Raw genomic sequence first — 18,212 nt, forward strand, 5'->3', positions numbered from 1 at the left:
TAAGAAGTTAGAGCCATGTTTTAAACTGATTGTGGGAAAGATTTGCAAATTTTATAACTTGTTAATTGTTTGAATGTTATTATGTGGTGGTGACCATGACAATGACGAGAAACTTCCATGCTAGAATGAATTTGTGATATTTGCATGTTCTTTTTTCTTTTCTTTTCTTTCAATCCTCAGGTTCTCTTGGAAATCTAAATATCATCGATTAATGTGAGTGGGATTTTAGCCATAGATGATTGCACAAAATTAAATTTTTTGAGCTCATCAGTACATTGTAGTAGTAAGTTCCTACTTCTCGACTTGGCAACAAGCTCAAGCTTTCATGAGCTTCAGCGCATGACAAATTGCTTGACAATTCGAGAGGACAGTGGCTTACTGGGATTTATTTCAGCACGTTATGAAAATGATCTAAATTAAGTTGATAGTAGGTGGCACTAAATTGTTTTGAGGAAGAGATTTTTATTGGTCCCAATTTTTTTTCGTTTCTTTACCTGAAAGAGGGCCTGGCCTTGCCTTTTAAGTTCTTCAATGCTGTTTTTGGTTCAATTAGAAGAGGAACAATGGCAAGAGCATTCTGCTTTGAACTGACATTTTGCCATCCCAAATAACAAACCTACGGTTTTTGCAATTCCTGCCACATGATTATTCTGATTATGCATATTAGCTAATTTCATAATCTGTGTAACGTAGCTAAGAAGGTTACTGCTCCATTCCTCTCTTCCTCTCAAAGCCCACGCCCGCTCATGTTTCCAGAATGAAAAAAAGTATAGACAAAATATGACCACCAAATGGTCAAAAGTTCCCAGATCACACACAACCTAACGCAAACAGTAGAGGAAATCACAGGCACCAGGACAATTGCCTGATCCTATATAAACTATAGTTTACAGCAACTTGATTCTGTACGAAATAGAGGAGTTTGCTGCTTTTTTTTTTTTTTTTCCCTTTGTGTTGGAGATACGAACAGAAAAGAATCAATAAATCTAGCGCCATGGCAGACTGTTTTAAGTTATCAGACGTTGGTTTAAAACGTTGTCGTAGTATCGCTGACTACGAACCAGGTTTCAACGACTCTCTTACTTCACTCAACTGAATTAAGCCATTTGGAAACTAGTTGAGTTTTTCACACAAAATGACAAATCAAAAACCTTCCAGAAAATCCCCTTCCAGTTGCTCTCAATTCGAGTTTCAATCTTCAAATTGTCGAAAAGAGATGGAGATGGAGATCGATAAGCCTCATATTTTTCACGGGAGGCAATGATTGCAATTCTACCTCTTGCACGCCCTCAACAATCTCTTCCAGGTACTAAACTATTACCTATCCCCTTCTGTCTGTCTTCTAATCTATTCGATTACTCATAAAAATCTTTCTTAACCAATAACCATCGCTAATTTCAGCAAAAGAATGAATTTACTCGACCAAACTTGGATGCAATTGCTCAGAAACTCGTTTTCGATGATCCGAACAAGCAGAAATGGACACCCTTTTCTGTTGTCTTCAAGCCTCATCACAATTCCCTCACTGGAAACTACGACATTAATGTCTTAATCGCTGCCCTTCAAGGGAAAGATAAGGCTGTTAATTGGCATGACCGGCGAAATGGGCTTCCTCAATTCATCTAGATGAACATAGTAATTTGTTTGGTATAGTGTTTAATGTTCAAGTTAGACGCTATATTGGGCTTTGGAAGAGTAGGCATTGGGGTTTGGTATAATTTGGATAGTGATCTTAGTGAGCCTATGGCTTTTCAGAAGCTGATGAGTTTACGGGATTCTTGGATTATATTATTGGTCAGGGTGGGGAATTATTGCTTGTCACGAATGAGAGAGAATGACTTCCCTTTGTCATGAATGAGAAAGAATGACTCCCCTTTTCTTTAGGTTTTGAGTGGTGACAGAACTTTGTATATATCAATCTTTTCCTGTGCTCACACTTTAAAAGCAAAATGAAAAGCAAGTCTTTCTTCAAGATTTCTTTCTTCTTCTTGTACATTTTTTTTTTTAATTATGTGTTTACTTATTGAGGGTGATTTAGAAGTGCATGAATAAGAAAATCATCCGTGTAAAAATCCTTAGGCAAATCGTTAAGGAAGAAAAGAGAAAATGTTGCCAAGTGGTTCTCGTCGTAGCTTGATCTCTGAAGTGAGCTTTGGCGCCTTTACGTATATTTTAAGGTTGTTGGTGATTAACACTATGGAGAAATAGTGATGCGAGGATGCTGCACCCTCACATATTACTCTTCTTGGATGATTCGCCTTGCATTGTACAGGCAACATATCATTAATTTTATATATATATATATAATTTCTTTCTGGAAATCTGGATTCATGGCTGGGTCTAGCATTTAGTGAAGCATTTATAGCTGATTTGACTGAATCTTAAGCACTGATTTCTAGTTGACGGCATGTTGCATAGGTCATGATTTCCAAATTTAAGCAGTTAGTCAGGTAGGATTTTGGTGATGATTGGTTAACTGATAGCACATATTTTAATAGCTGTCAGTACAATAGATTTCTTTAATTTGTGTCCTTTTTGAAACTTTACTGGCTGGCAGTTGATCATGCTCTTTGTATATTTCTCACATTCTAATACGCCATTACCTTGAACAATTTTATAAGATATATTGATCAATTGCATTCTTTAAAGCCCTTATATTAATGTGAATTTTGAATATGCTGAGAGGGAGAGCGAGTGTGCGTATTTGTGTGTTTCTACTCACACTGCTGAAACTTATTGTTCAAATGTTCATTTTAGTTTTTAGTTTTTTTTTCTTTAACAAATACTGGTCTTTAAAACCAATGGTTCTTTTTTGCTTTCTCAACTATGAAAGACCTTTTCATCTTTCAGTCATAGGAATTAGAAAGTATAGTTGTGATTTCATCCTCTTAACAGAAACGAGGGCAATTGTTGATATGCATCTTTACAAAACAGAGAATTGTATTATTAAGATAAATATTTTTGTTGTTACTGCAAAATGTCATATATCAGTGGTGATATCAAGGTCAATCTTCATATGTTGCTTAGAAGCCCCTAAGCAATTATAATGGATCATTTTATAATGTTGAAGTAAATTTTTTCCTTATTATGTATTATTATTCTGTTCTTGTTTCAACCCACTATTGTCTTGGAGGTTTAGGTTAGGAATTCTACACCTGTAATGTCTTGATCTTTACCTGCTGTACAATTTTTTATTATTCTTCATACCAACCTTAGACACTTATTTGTATTTTGGTGTATGGAAACCAAGAATTGCAAGTTGAAAAAGGAAAAATTATGGCAGTAGAGGATTTTCACTGGTGAAAAAAGCTTTATTATCATACACAAATTGGATAAGCCACCAAGAAGATTTTACCAAAAGGCTGCCCATATGGAACTCCTTTTGAAACTGCCCATGTTAGCCAATTCCAAATTTTTGAGATAAAGGCTTAGTTGAGTTGAGTTGAACTGCCCATATGAAACTCCTTTTGAAAAACTAAATAAAAGGAAATGTATGGTTTCCCAAAAATATTCATCATCTCAAGTAACTTTCCTTTATCTCTGGACCATCCATGTGGTTACAACTTAGGAGCCTGCTAAGCAAGAAAATCTGATAGGGGTACGGCAAAACTGTGAACTGTGTTTCTTTTCAACTCTTCTTTGAAGGCATGGTTTTCAAGAGACCCACTTCATGTCAAGATCTTTCCTGCTAGATGGTAGATGCAACCTGATAGTCCTCGTGTGTGTGTCTGTGTGTGTGTGTGTTTGTCTGTGTGTGTGTGTGTGGTGCTTTCTTTGTTCACACCTCAACTTTGTGATTCTTTGTCCCCACTAAATAATCATAGCTCTCTATCTTTCATTTGTAGTCTTGCAGGTGCATCTTCTTGCATCTGTCATGACGTATGTGTTTTATGAAGAAAATCAGGTCTCTACTATTTGTATATTCATTTAGAACGTGAAATGTTATAATTAGATAGAAATGAACAAGGAGAAACTGAACAAACTTTTCTGTGAAGGAAAACTGTTGACTTTGCATTTTAGGACAATGTTCTTCTTGTATTCTGCAACAAAAACCCCCTTGTTATGAAGAAAATCCGGTCTCTACTATTTTTATATTCATTTAGAACGTGAAATGTTATAATTAGATAGAAATGAACAAGGAGAAACTGAACAAACTTTTCTGTGAAAGGAAAACTGCTAACTTTGCATTTTAGGACAATGTTCTTGTATTCTGCAACAAAATCCCCCTTGAAAAGAACTTGCAAGAAACTGAATCCTCAATTATTTGAATTAGTTTTTAAGATCCTTTCTTTTTTTTTTTTCACTTTATATAGGGTAACAATTCAATATTTGTAATCATGCATTTTCTATCTCAACCAGCAACTTTCATAGCATCTTTTCTTGCCCCCTTAACCAATGGCTTTTTAATTTTTGGTACTGTTCTAGCGTTCTCTTCTTTTATATGTGTCAAGATCTCACAACTGCAAATCTGCAATTCTGCCACATCCTCATATTCTACTCTCAACCTCTCTGTCTTAGGCACGCACGCTAGTGCGCTGGCACGCACACTGTCAAAGAGACGAGCTAAAGTCATGTCAACAAAGAATAATCGAGTGTACCTTAGACCAAGTATCATCAAGAAAGCCATTTCCCTAAAACAGAACTCTGTTGGTAAGAAAGTTGCTGGGAACTGGGGGCTTTCTGGATGTTGTGGATTCAGACTACCCAAAAGATCACAACTTTCACCTTTGAACTTTCTCAAGAGTCTTGAGAGTAAGGTGGCAAAAGCTCTAAGCTCACGGAGGAGACCTTCATCTGCAGGAAGACCAAGGCCACTAGTAGCTACCATTGATGCTCACAGAACTGAAGCCATATCAGATTGCATCGAGTTCATAAACTCTGCTTCTTCTTCTTCTTTCCCTAGGTCAAATTCTGTTACTGGTAATCCTAGTTAAATATTGAAAATTTTGTTTCCTTGTCCTTCATAACCTTTAGGAATTGTGAGAAAGAAAATTTTTAGTTTCAGTTCCTCTACGGAGTATGTTTCGGGCAGGCCAATGCTTTCATATCAAAATTAAAATAGCACAAGGAGAAGTTATTCGTTTCATTTGATAGGTTCTCAAAGCATGTTATGATTAGCCATTGCTGCTTTTGGTCGTCCTCTGATATTCTTCCTTCCTGTAACTCGAATGTACCTTATCTTTCATTTATCCTAGTTTGCTGAAACCATCTCAGTTGTCCCACTTTAGTAAATGCATGTAATCGTTTCACGATCAGTTCTTTTTGTATTTTCATTTTTCCATTTTCGCATTCCTTTCTAGCTTTTTGAGAAACAAGGAATTAAAAGAAACAAGAAGAGCGAACCTTTTTTATGACATCTGTCAAGGAAGAAGAATAAAATACTTGGAAGACTACAAAGTTGGTAAATGTAAGGAACTTGAAGACAATCTAAATGTGTATATATGTAGTGGATCCTGATGACCATTATTGAAGCCTGTTAGATTCTTAGGATTTTTCATCACACAAAACTCGAGTATGTTATGTTACTTAACCTTGCACTAGATGGTTTTTTTTCTTTTTCTTTTTTTTTCCCCCCTTATCTCAATACTTTCTGCAACATAATGTTCTTTTGTTGATCGCAAGGCATGTATAATAATAATTAAAAAGAAGGCTAAACACGTTTGGAATATCATATAGTTTTAACCAGTGCCAATTGAATGTAAGATTAAAATATATATATATATATATATATATATATTATCATTTTCATAAATATTATGGCCTTTGATAGACAACCATGCTATAACAATGGATTTAGGGATGACAATGTATGAGTCATGTTTTGGAATATGCATTCGTTGACGCCCTTCTCTATTATCCCTTGCTCTGAGTGTAAGGTTAGTTAATCCCTAGGCCCTTGCATTTGACACTCTTGTATTCAATTGAGAAAAAAATATATTAATTTTGCTCTTAAATTCCCAGAATTGCAAACAATTCCTTTCACTTGCATTAGCTAAGTATCGATGATGTTTAATTGATTTATAGATGAAGCCTTGATGTTTTGTACACATTCACATTCAGAAGGAAGATATGGTTATGTGACAATACTTTTATGCACATAATTTTACATCTGCTATTCTCATTTACAAGCAGTGCCCTTCCATTTTCAATTGACATATACTTATGTTCAAATATCGAACAATTAATTTATTTAATATCAAATCAAAAGCCTACCAAGTGATTTGAAATAAATTGATATAGTTCATAGACATGGAAGAAAATTAACTAAAGAAGTAATGTGCAAAAAGAGAGAACACATACAACTTAAAGAGTTCAAGAATCATCAAATGGAGACAGACAGAAAGCTAACAGAACAATATCTCTATATTTCATTTCTTGGCGAACAGCCCACCGAAGCCTCCCCCATTACCCTTCTTCTTCTGTGGGATTGACACGGAGTTCTTGCCGCCGGCGTTGGTGCCACCACCAGTCTTCTCCTCTATTTTCTTGAGGATAGGATCAGTCTCATAGAATTGGTCTTCCTTCTGCAAATTTCCAAGAACCCAATCAAGAAAACCCTTTTCCTCTTTACTGCCACCTGCTCCCTTAGCTGCCGTGGCTGCATACACTCTAACAGTAGGAAGAGCAAAGGCAATAGGAAGAGAAGCCATTATCATTATCTGCTTGCAAGTACTGTTTTCTTTACTTCCTCTCAAATGTGCAGGTGAGGATAGTGAAACTGCAGGGAGGATTTGGCTATGGTAACATTATTCTTTTTTGCTATTGGTGTAGTGAAATTTTAGCCGTCTGATGGGAATTCAGAGAGGGAGGAAGTGTTTGTGCCACGAGCTCTCCACAAGTGGCTTATCTTAATTCCTTTTTTTCCTGATGATTTTTAATATTTTGAGAGGTTGAAAATAAGAAAAAAAAAATCCAATGGAAATATGGATGTAGATTTGACAAGTGGCATGATGATAAGTGATAACCCATCAACTTTGGTTGCCTGCATTCCCTTGGGCTTCAATTCTCATCTGCCTTTTCTAAGTTCCTGAAAGGAGGATACATGGGTTGTGGCCTTGTGGGTATGAGCATTTATGGCTATGAAAAGAGGCCTGAAAGGACCGAAAGCCCCTAGATTTTTCAACTTCCATATAAATAGATTTTTGGTATGTCATTTGACCCCCCTTAACATGAGGCCACCAGAGGTGCATAAAATGAGTTTGTTTTAGGTATATAGGATAAAAACTAGCATGCACATGCTGCCTAATCAAAACTATATATATATATATATATATATATATATCCAAAAACAAAGGACAGTGAACTATTGTTCCTCTCCTTTTTACATTATATTGTCAATGAACAAACGTTAAGGATGTTTATTTCAATATATGGATTGAATAGGAAATACAATTAATGGAAATGATAATAATTCAATCCTCCTTTTCTTTTGTCTCAACTTTAACAATTCCTTAATGGAAAGAAATTTCTCCATTCACAATTGCATTCTCATTTATACTATCTATGGTTATAACTAAATAAATTAAGATCCCTGCTAATGGTTTTTGAATTGTACAGCTAAAAAATTATTCCAAGGGTTGGTGTCAATTTCCCTAAGAAAGGGCTAAAGGTAACGTTTGGGCCCTTGATTTCTTCCTCTCAACGTTTCCCTTTCTTAGGACCAATAACACTAGATGCCTCTTATGTCTCAGTATCAGCACCTTCTTTAGATTTTTTTTTTTTTTTTAAAAGGTTCTGGAGCAAACCCATTTTCTCGTTGTGGTTAAACCCACTCTAACTACTCTCCATCTAGAATCCGACTCAGCAATCTTGCAAGAATACCAATAAAATGTCACTCAAGCTTCCATGTGGAAGCTGTCTAAGGCAGGTCGAGGGTTTGCAGATAGCTGTATGCTTGATTCAATTGGTGACCCCGATTTCAAGATTATAGGGTGGCCTCATTATTTTAAATTAACAACCGTAAAATGGAGATTTTCTGCCTACCTTGTAGTAATCTTCTCTGTTTGGACCTTTTTTTCCCCTTTAATATACAGCTTTTTTATTCTTTTTCTCTATGGGGTTTAGAGGATATATATATATATCGTACATGCAAACAGAGCCATGAGAAGTACTTAATTTATCACCTTTAATTTATGTTCATTTCATCTGGAGTTTTTTCATTTAGAAAATATTACATGAGATTAATTATATATGATAAAAATATAATTGATTATTGTGAAAATTATAATTAAGCCGTAGAAACAAGCAATGATGTGAGTTTCATTCTAATCAGACTCTATTATGTTGTAATTTATCCTTCCAACAAATGTAGTTCATTCTTGATGAAAATGAGGTTTTCTTATGTTATTGTCCAATTTTCAATATTGAATTGAGGCTTTTTTTTTTTTTTAATTCAATTAACATAAAATTATTCTTGCCAAAATTAAGAAAGACAAATTAATGTTCTTCGAAATAAAGAGGATTTACAAAGAATGCAAATTCTTTAATTTTTGTGGCACTGTTTAAAATTGGAATGCTAAATTTTTAAGATAAACCGCATTAGATTAATTTTAACCACAAAATGATGTTAATTTCTTTCTAAAAGAAAAAAGAACATAAATACAAAGGACAAAAAGGATTCTAAGTTTGGTGGACCAAATAAAAAAATAAAAACAAATATATCATTCCACATTTGGCAATCAAGCAAATGAAAGATTAAACTTTGTTCAGCCAATTAATTAACTAAGCACACCTACTTCAATAGCTCATCACTACAAGTTTATTGGCATGCAACTACTCATGCGACTTGGAAATAAAACCAGTAATGTAGCAATTGCATGGTTTTCGTGTATATTCTCGCACGCAGTTCCTATCAACCCAACAGCGGCCCAACATTCACAAAAATTTCCCAACAACTTCCTCCTACAACTTTCTTTTAATATCATCTTATATAAATATATACTCTCTATCATCATTCCCAGTGTCCTATCATCTTAAACCTCACAACATATCAGATGGAGACTTTGCCTTTCTTCTTTACCCTAGCAGCCGCTGCATCTGCTTATCTCTTTTGGTTCTATCTCCTTGCTCGTAAACTCACTGGTCCTAAGGTATGGCCTTTAGTGGGAAGCCTCCCGCTTCTGTTCAAGAACAGGAGACAAATCCATGATTGGATCGCCAGTAATCTCAGAGCAACCGCTGGTGCATCAACCTACCAAACGTGTACTATAGCTCTTCCTTTCCTGGCTCACAGGCAAGGATTCTATACAGTCACCTGCCATCCCAAGAACATGGAACATATTCTTCGAACCCGGTTTGATAATTATCCTAAGGGCCCTCACTGGCAAACTGCGTTCCATGATCTTTTGGGTCAAGGGATCTTTAATAGTGATGGAGATACATGGCTAATACAGCGTAAAACTGCAGCTCTAGAGTTCACTACCAGGACTTTGAGACAAGCCATGGCTCGGTGGGTGAATCGGACGATCAAGAATCGTCTATGGAGCATTTTAGATAAAGCAGCTACCGAGAAGCTGGCAGTGGACTTGCAAGACTTGCTGCTTCGGTTAACCTTCGATAACATATGCGGACTCACCTTTGGGAAAGATCCTCAAACCCTCTCTCCAGAATTGCCTGAAAACCCTTTCGCTATGGCATTTGATACAGCTACTGAAGCTACCCTTCAACGGCTTCTTTACCCTGGTTTCTTATGGAGAATTGAGAAGATTTTAGGAATTGGATCAGAGAAGAGACTAAAGAAGAGCCTCAAAGTTGTCGAAATCTACATGGACGATGCCATAGCAGCACGAAAAGAAAATCCATCGGATGACTTATTATCGCGATTCATGAAGAAAAGAGACGTTGATGGTAATCTGTTTCCAATCTCCGTTCTCCAACGAATCGCTCTAAACTTCGTCCTTGCCGGCCGAGATACCTCCTCAGTTGCTCTTAGCTGGTTCTTCTGGCTAGTCATGAACAACCCAGAAGTTGAAGCAAAGATTGTCAAGGAAATCTCAACTGTACTAGAAGAAACACGAGGCAATGATCATCAGAAATGGCTTGAGGAGCCTCTAGACTTTGATGAAGCTGATAAATTAGTCTATCTTAAAGCAGCATTAGCCGAAACACTGCGTCTATATCCTTCAGTACCACAGGATTTCAAATATGTTGTAGCAGATGATGTTTTGCCGGACGGCACATTTGTACCGGCGGGTTCAACTGTTACATATTCTATATATTCTGTAGGGAGAATGAAGAGCATATGGGGTGAGGATTGCATGGAATTCAAGCCGGAGCGGTGGCTGTCACCGGAAGGGAACCGATTTGAACCTCCTAAAGATGGCTACAACTTTGTGGCTTTTAATGCTGGACCAAGGACTTGTCTGGGGAAGGACTTGGCTTACCTGCAAATGAAATCGGTGGCTGCAGCTGTGCTATTACGTTACCGATTATCTCTGGTTCCCGGCCACCGTGTGCAGCAGAAGATGTCTCTTACGTTGTTCATGAAGAATGGGCTTCGTGTATTCTTGCAACCTCGCACGCTGGCATAGGAAGGGTTTCTGCACGGTGCATTAGTTGGTGGATTCACAGGATGCAAGGGTAATATATAGTCAGTCAATCAGTTATACATATTCTTCGCCTCGTGGATGTTTTTTTGGTTTTCACATGTTTACATAATTACATTTGTTGTTTGCTGTGTTGGGTTAAAATTAAGTGCAAACGCTAGTCTATATTGATGGATGGTATACAAATGATTGTCTTGCACTAATGTTGTATATTCCATGTCAACTGATATGGTTTTTCGTATAATTACATCAATAAATTAATATGCACGTTCAACTCTTACAAACAAAATAATATATATAATTATCCTAATTGTGTCGTGTAGTAATATGCTCGACTAATCCTAGTAAGATGCATGTAAGCAATACTTGAAATGGCAATCTTAATTTCAGTATTTTACCATAGAGGGATTTGGTTTTTTTTTTTTTTATATCATTATTTTTTTCATTTAACGCCTTTACAATTTTTAACATGTGATTTTCTTGAAATTCATAGTATTTTTATTTGAAATATAATTGTCTTTAATTTATTTAACTTCATAATATAATTATAAGAAAGTATTAAAGAATTTAATAATATTTAGTTTTTTTATAATATTTAGTTTTATTATAAAAAAACTAAATTACATTAACAATTTTATATCTATATATATATATATATATAAAGAGAAATACACCAAAAATAATATACAATCTCACTTTGAATCTAGGCTTTCCTTTTGGCTCATTTGGAACTTGTGAATTATTGCATAGTTAAAATGATTCTGCAGCAGGGAAGATGTGTGAAGCAATATTTGTTTTATTATTATTATTATTTACAGCATTTACAAGCTCTAGCGGAGAGCCGGATATACCTTACAAATGAACTCTATTCTTCCTTCCTTATTATGCATGCAACTGTTAAATTATGGACTTGGGCCAGCAGCAGTGGCAGTTATGGAATTCAACAATCTAGCTCTTCGATGGCATTCAGAAAATTTGCCAAGAATTTTGTAATGGGAAATCGCTCAGGTTTCTCTCGTTCATTTTCATTTCTCATTTTCCTTCCAATCAATCATTCTACATAGGCTCGAGAAAGGGAAGGCTAGTCCTGAGCAGCGCTATGTACGAAAGATCAACCTACTCAAAAGTTAATCCAATATTTTCTCACCAGTCGAACAGAGGTTCCAGGCAACGGTTCCAACCAAGTAGAGCCCAACTGAAACCTGGAAACATCATCCCACGAACCTGAAAAAGGTGAGGGTAGAAAAATGTAAGAATCAACTACTCGAGTAAAAATAGACGTCTCCAAATTCAATTAAAAAAAGGGTTGGTGAAAATGGAACCCCACCAAAATTCCAATTAAGCTTGAAGATGAAGACAATCATTCACCAGTGCAACACAAGTCAAAGCAGGCTGTGATGACCTTTTCTTACCAGTTCTGTTGAAATAACGACCATGCGAGTCCACGGATGTTTCTTATTTCAAGATTTTTTTTTTTTTTTTTGCCTAAGTTTATTTCAAGATTGAATACATAAACCTCTGTTTCCAAGAGTCGGTGATAGCAAACAATTAATATATGTAACTACTGCAAAGAAAGAGGTTGATCCTCGAAGGCCAAATCAGAGTTTAACCAGTAAACTACACCAATGTATTGTGCCATTTCAATATGACTTGACTCACTTATACCATATCACACCAAAGTAAACTTGAATTGAACCGCATACCTTCAGGTTGAGCTCAAATAGAAATGACCCACATTCAAAGTGAGGATAAATGAGCTAGAAGCAGCTTTGCCAACTTCAACATTTAAGTGAAGTATGTAGCTTACTCTAATGAATGCAAGGATAAGTTTTTACCATGTTGCAAGATGTAACTGGTAGCTGCTGTTCCAAACACCCCTGCCAGTACTCCAGCAGTATTGGATAGACCAAGCAAAACTCCCTGAAACATAATCATAAGCAAAACAAAAACCATTAATTTTCCCCCCTAAAAGGAAGCAGCACTTGAATGCAACAACAGAAAGTAATTGATCAGTGTCAATTCTCAATTACCATTTGAAAGAGAGCCTGTGATGGATTATTGATGAGCAATAATTCAAGCAATGTAACCCCCAGTCTCCATACTATTTATGTGTAGATACCAGTCTCCATAAAAAAGGAAGAAAGAAATTTCAAAGTAGAAGTTTCCTTTACAAAGTTGGGACCAATTAAATATGTATCCAGTGAAGTCACTTGCATAAAACTTACAAAACAGTAGAGGGAGCAAATACTGTGAAACACTAAAAAAAGTACACAAAATACAATTAAATTCAAGCTCATTTTAGAACAAAAACTTTACATTCCAAGCAAGAACTGAAGTGGATTTTTTTTTTTTTTTTGGAATAATGTTTTACTGTAAGAAGCAAACCTGACTGCATGCCATGCACAGTACAGCCATTGCAGGAGAATCAACATGGCTCAACTGAGTTAGGAAAAAGGCAGGGCCAAATTGTTTGCATGATCTGCAAAGGAGAATACAGGGCATGCTCTGTTAGCCATACAGATGAAAGAGGAAACCTCACTAAATCCACTCATTCTTCAAAACATATTAGAAGCAGAGAAACAGAGAGAAGAGTGAGAAAGAGAATCAGTCGATTTAGTCCCCATCACTAGTAGGTCATAAGTTACAATATAAGAAACTAAGAAATACCTTGCGAACTGTTTTCACAGATAAACCTTTGCTCACCAGTGTATCAGCAATCCACCTCCAAAATTTGCAGAAAATGCCATTGTAAGCCAGGGCAAAACACAGAAAAGCCCAGATTCTGTAAGATTGAACTTCAAGACTTATATGGCCATACAGGAAAAAATTAGAAAATAAGAAATCAGGATCCACAGTGTAGAGAAAAAGTTGCGTCTGTAAATACTAAGATTGCAAAGTGCACCTTCTCTTTAACAAGATGTCACAATAGCATTTACTCAAAGATGCATCCACTGTGCTTAAAGAATTAAAAACGAAAAATCGGCAAGTGGAAACCAGCAGCTTTGGGAGTACTTATGCAATTAGCTACAAGACAATTTATCTGAAAATAAAAGAACCATACACCACTATGCATGCTTGTTGTTTCATTATCCTGTATATGTCACATTATATGAATAGTTTAGACTCAAATTCCAGGGCATAATTTATAGATGAACTACTTGTTAAACAGGCTTACAATATTGAAGCATATGTTATGGTGGAAAAGAACATTTACTTGGTTATAATATGTTGGCATCCATATCTGAAGAATAAATGTACCCCAATTGTGACAGAAGTGAGAGACTATTAGGGCCCATACAGGTGCTTTCGACAAGATTAATCCCCAAGGTATTGTTTTGACAGGTTCCTTGGAAACACTGTTCGCAACAATCAGCTGTTTTTCTTCTGGCCGAAGCTGAGGATCTTCAAGAGGTGAACTGTACGACTGTTGAAAAAAAAAAAGCAATAGTAAAACAATAGGGGAAAAATTTTTACTAAAAAAAACATATTATTTGAATATTATTCCTGTGGACTGAAATTAAAAATTGAAAGAAAATTCAGTGCATGTTTATGAAACTCCTAACATACCAAAAAGCTTCATTTAAAGATGCTATTTCCCTTCACTTCTAAAAATTTGCAATTTCCCTTCACTTCTAAAACTTTGCAAAAGAACCATGCCAAATGAAAAGACAAAGCTTTCTCTCTAAGCCAGTAGAAGTTACCTTATTTAACCATGCAGCAAACCAAACTGTCCCTAGAGAACCAAAGGAGTAAAATACTGATGGCCATCCAAATTGATGTATTAAGAATGGAGAGAAAGCCAGGCCAGTAACTGATCCAAGGTACATGCCACTGTAAACCAGGGCTAATGATCTACTCCTCTCAGATACAGGAACCCATTTGGACGGAATATTATTCATGGCAGGCATAGCAACACCCTGAAACAGAGTCACACTACATGAACAAACATCCTATGAGAAAACTCACCAGAAATCACATTCTCCAGTTACAATTATGGGGACAACAAAGAATTACATGAAAAGACATATTCATTACCCCATTTAGAAAGCAACCTTAAGAAGTTTGCTAAAGGATTTACCTCACCAATGCCCATGAAAGCACGAACGACAAGGAGAAGAGGCAACCCAACTTTTGCGGCAATAGGGGTCAGAACTGTAGCAATGGACCACCAAACTTCGCCAAATGCCAAAACCAGCTTCCCACCAACCGTGTCAGCCCATATGCCACCAGCAATCTGTCACTGGCAACTAACTGGTTAAGAAAATAAAGATTATGTTCATAGGTTGTGAAACCACTTTGCATATTTTCCCCTTCTATGAGAAAAGAAAAATGCAATACTAACCTTAAATGTGAATTCTAAGAGGGCGTAATTTTAGATAATGATTTGTGACCAAGAAAAATACTAGTTAATTAAGAGAAAGCTATATCACCTAGGTGAGGAGGTATCCCCAGAAAAAGGAAGATTGGATCAAAACAACTGTGGCCGGGTTCCAATTGAACTCCGCAGACATGGGAAGTATGGCAATGCTCATATTTACCTGCCAATCGAATCTGCTCAAACTTACTATAAATTCTTAACAGCTAGCATTGTAAAAATTATGGCATTGGCAATGAGAGATTTAGCAGTTTCTCCTACTCATATTGAAAAAGGTGAAATAACTGCCAAGCCCTCCATCACACATTCGGGTAAAGAAAAGTAAAATGGCCCATCTCTTGAAGTTTGAGCTAAAAAGAAAGATTTAAGGGAGGCAAAAGAATTTTAAAAAAATAAAATAAAATTGGATGGCTAATCGTTGCACTTCCTAATGTTGCAAATGGATAACAAAGTAGATGAAATAACAGTTTCATATTCCACCGATTATTTAAAGAGTTGTAGTAAATCTTTCAAGACTAATTTCATTCTACTTGAAAGATTAAATAGAGAACAGTCAATTATTCAATTTATCGTATACTGCATAGCCAAAGAGAGAATAAGTTCATATTTGAGCAAGAAATGAAACATACTCTATCCATATTGCAGAGAAGAAAAGCGGAGAAACATAAGATCACTATAACCCATCGTTTCGGGAACTCTTCCCACCACGGCACAGAAATCTCCGAGTCACCCTCTCGCAAACCGACATCGTTTTTCGGCACCGACTTCCACATGTCGTAGGGCTTGGACTCAACGTCTGCATAAACCTTCCCGCCCCGACTAGAATTCCGCATCGAAACGCTGAAAACTCAGCAGCCTTCTTCAGACTGAAGCCGAACGCGAAAATGAAGCGATTCTCAGCACTTCGACTCAGGAAGGCCGAAATCGAATATTTTGTCGGAGACGGAGAAACTGGCGTGGGAGTTTCGGGGCCGAAAATGGGGGCGGGGAGAGAGAGAGAGAGAGAGAGTAAAAGAGAGCTCTAGCATTCATGGTAGCGTGAGGAAGCGTAGTATAACCGTTCACTACATTCCAGAGAGAGTGGAGAGATACTTTGAAGGTTTTGGTAAAGATTTAGGACAAGAGTAATGGGGGTACATTGTAGGGACTCGTACTAGTTTAGACACGTGGCTTTTTTTAGATTAAAGAGGATTGGATTGTGCTGATGAGAGAGTTAAACCGGCGGGCGTGATTAATTGAAAACTGAATCGGTTTTGTGTGTGCGGCCCATCTAATTAAGCCCACGTGTCCACGTGTTTAAAATATTATTTTGATTCATATTTTTCATACTGAAATATAAGTAAAATCTAATTCAGGCCTGCCCAAATACATAAGGATCCACAAAATAAACAAGCCTTTAAAGCCCATGAATTAAATTATTTGACTTGAATTCTTTTAATATTATAATAAAATTAAATTCAATTATAATATAGAAATCATCCCAAACAGGGTGTCAAGAAGTTTTGGTTGGGTCCCAAAAACAGAGTAAAAGATAGCAGAAAATAAGGGGGTAAGAGTTGGCACCAAAAAGAAAGAAAAGAAAAAAAAAAAAAAAGCAGTTATGAGAATTATATTTTTATTCAGCTTATTATATCATGACAGCCAAAACCAGAATCAGTGGAGCTTGTTAAAGAAGCTCAATCAATGACAATGGAGGCCCATCCATCATCAAAAACACTTTTTAGAATCTTGCTTCATTATATCTACAATATTAAAATTCCTCTAACTCAAAGAGCCACACACCAAAAAGAAGACAAAGCAACTCTGAGTGAGTTGCTTATGCAGAACCACTCGAGTTGATGGCCCAGCTGTGTTCATGAGAAAGTGCAACGGATAAAATTTTCTAATTTCATCATCATTTCACAAAGCATCAGATTCTAAAGGCTACCACCGAAGTGGTGCTGTAATTCATCAACACATATTTATCCTATCCCCCAGTTTCATTCAACCTTTCTTTTTTTTCTAATTTATTTTTTTTTATGTTTAAATATTACTCTGCTGCTTTAGTTTTCAACAATATTCAATAACTGATGCACTTTATTAGATGATTAATCAACACAAGTTACTTATCCACCGTTAAAGTTTGTACTATAATTATTTTTAAGTAAAATAATGTTTAATATTTTAATTACAGTAAAAAAAAATATTTATTTTATTTACATTATTCAATAATATAATATTTATACGAACATTTAAAAATTAATGTAATAGTTTACAAAAATTTATCATCTTAATCTTTAGAAGTTGAAGAGTATTTTAACTATGATCAATAAGATAATACTATTATTTTTACATGTAACAAGTAATTCAATAATTATTTTTATTAAACAAGGCCTAAAACACTTTTTTTCTTAATTAACACTAGTTAATTAATTGGTTGTTAAATTAGATAAATAATTAAATTTTCTTATTTTTTTCTTATATTATAGACCAATTATTAGATTATACTAAAACAAACAACTTTTTTATTGTTTATAAGGAACAGTGCAAATAATTTTTTTTGTTGTTTATAAAAAATAGTAAAATACAATTTTATCCTTTTTATTTATTTTTATTATTATTATTATTATTATTATTATTATTATTAAAGAAAAGCAAAGTGAAAAATCCTCTCTATCAGTCTACCCCTATTTTTTTTGTTCTTGTTATATATAGCACGTGTTAATTATGAGAGTTGAGAAGTTAAAAGTGTTATTATTTATATAATTTCTTATTATAAATGTCAGATGCCAATCAATATTCATACATCAAATAATCCTATTTCAAATTATAAGGAACGGTGCAAATAACTTTTTTGCTGTTTGTAAAAAATAGTAAAATACAATTTTATCCTTTTTATTTATTATTATTATTATTATTATTAAAGAAAATTAAAGTGAAAAATCCTCTCTACTGGTCTACCTCTTTTTTTTTTCTATTATATATAGCACGTGTTAATTGTGAGAATTGAGAAGTTAAAAGTGTTATTATTTCTATAATTTCTGTGTCACGATCCAACCTATGGGCCGAACCGTCACTAGGGCCTGGCCCAGCCTAAAACCCCCGAGGCCCGTAGTAAGCCTAACTATTGCTCAATCCAACTCTAAGGCCTATTTATGCCCAATTTGAATGATTCAACCAGACAGAGTCCGGTCATAAAATGGACCTTTTAACGGGGAGTTTTTGACTCACCCGATCTGTAAACACAATATATAATCAATTGAGGAGCTCAGCTCACCCTCCACATACTCATAATAACATAAAGCCAAATGGGA

General features: G+C 35.5%; 3 protein-coding genes across 3 annotated transcripts; 1 reads left to right on the forward strand and 2 right to left on the reverse strand.

The window, feature by feature from the left end:
* Nucleotides 1–6,171: 6,171 nt before the first annotated feature.
* On the reverse strand, nt 6,172–6,849 carry LOC110640241 (uncharacterized). Its single transcript, XM_021791474.2, has one exon. It carries the CDS (start codon nt 6,654–6,656, stop codon nt 6,369–6,371), a length of 288 nt encoding a protein of 95 aa, XP_021647166.2. The 5' UTR covers nt 6,657–6,849; the 3' UTR covers nt 6,172–6,368.
* A 2,094-nt stretch (nt 6,850–8,943) lies between these two features.
* LOC110640242 (cytochrome P450 86A1-like) lies at nt 8,944–10,818 on the forward strand. Its single transcript, XM_021791475.2, has one exon. It carries the CDS (start codon nt 8,994–8,996, stop codon nt 10,527–10,529), a length of 1,536 nt encoding a protein of 511 aa, XP_021647167.1. The 5' UTR covers nt 8,944–8,993; the 3' UTR covers nt 10,530–10,818.
* A 1,192-nt stretch (nt 10,819–12,010) lies between these two features.
* On the reverse strand, nt 12,011–15,902 carry LOC110640243 (sodium-dependent phosphate transport protein 1, chloroplastic). Its single transcript, XM_021791476.2, has 7 exons — nt 15,549–15,902; nt 14,623–14,778; nt 14,246–14,461; nt 13,759–13,968; nt 13,212–13,326; nt 12,575–13,023; nt 12,011–12,464 (listed from the first exon to the last, which is right to left on the reverse strand). Exons 1-5 carry the CDS (start codon nt 15,750–15,752, stop codon nt 13,255–13,257), a joined length of 858 nt encoding a protein of 285 aa, XP_021647168.2. The 5' UTR covers nt 15,753–15,902; the 3' UTR covers nt 12,011–12,464; nt 12,575–13,023; nt 13,212–13,254.
* Nucleotides 15,903–18,212: the final 2,310 nt, after the last annotated feature.

The sequence above is a fragment of the Hevea brasiliensis genome, chromosome 9, assembly GCF_030052815.1.
Source record: "Hevea brasiliensis isolate MT/VB/25A 57/8 chromosome 9, ASM3005281v1, whole genome shotgun sequence".
Classification (NCBI taxonomy): domain Eukaryota; kingdom Viridiplantae; phylum Streptophyta; class Magnoliopsida; order Malpighiales; family Euphorbiaceae; genus Hevea; species Hevea brasiliensis.

Bases quoted from the DNA above. Each gene is read 5' to 3' on its own strand.
- LOC110640241 (XM_021791474.2), bottom strand. From the start codon at position 6,656: ATGATAATGGCTTCTCTTCCTATTGCCTTTGCTCTTCCTACTGTTAGA.
- LOC110640242 (XM_021791475.2), top strand. From the start codon at position 8,994: ATGGAGACTTTGCCTTTCTTCTTTACCCTAGCAGCCGCTGCATCTGCT.
- LOC110640243 (XM_021791476.2), bottom strand. From the start codon at position 15,752: ATGCGGAATTCTAGTCGGGGCGGGAAGGTTTATGCAGACGTTGAGTCC. The intron at 14,779-15,548 runs GTATGTTTCATT...TGCCAGTGACAG, and splicing joins TTCTCTGCAATATGGATAGA to ATTGCTGGTGGCATATGGGC. The intron at 13,327-13,758 runs GTAAATGTTCTT...TCAATCTTACAG, and splicing joins TGCCAACATATTATAACCAA to AATCTGGGCTTTTCTGTGTT.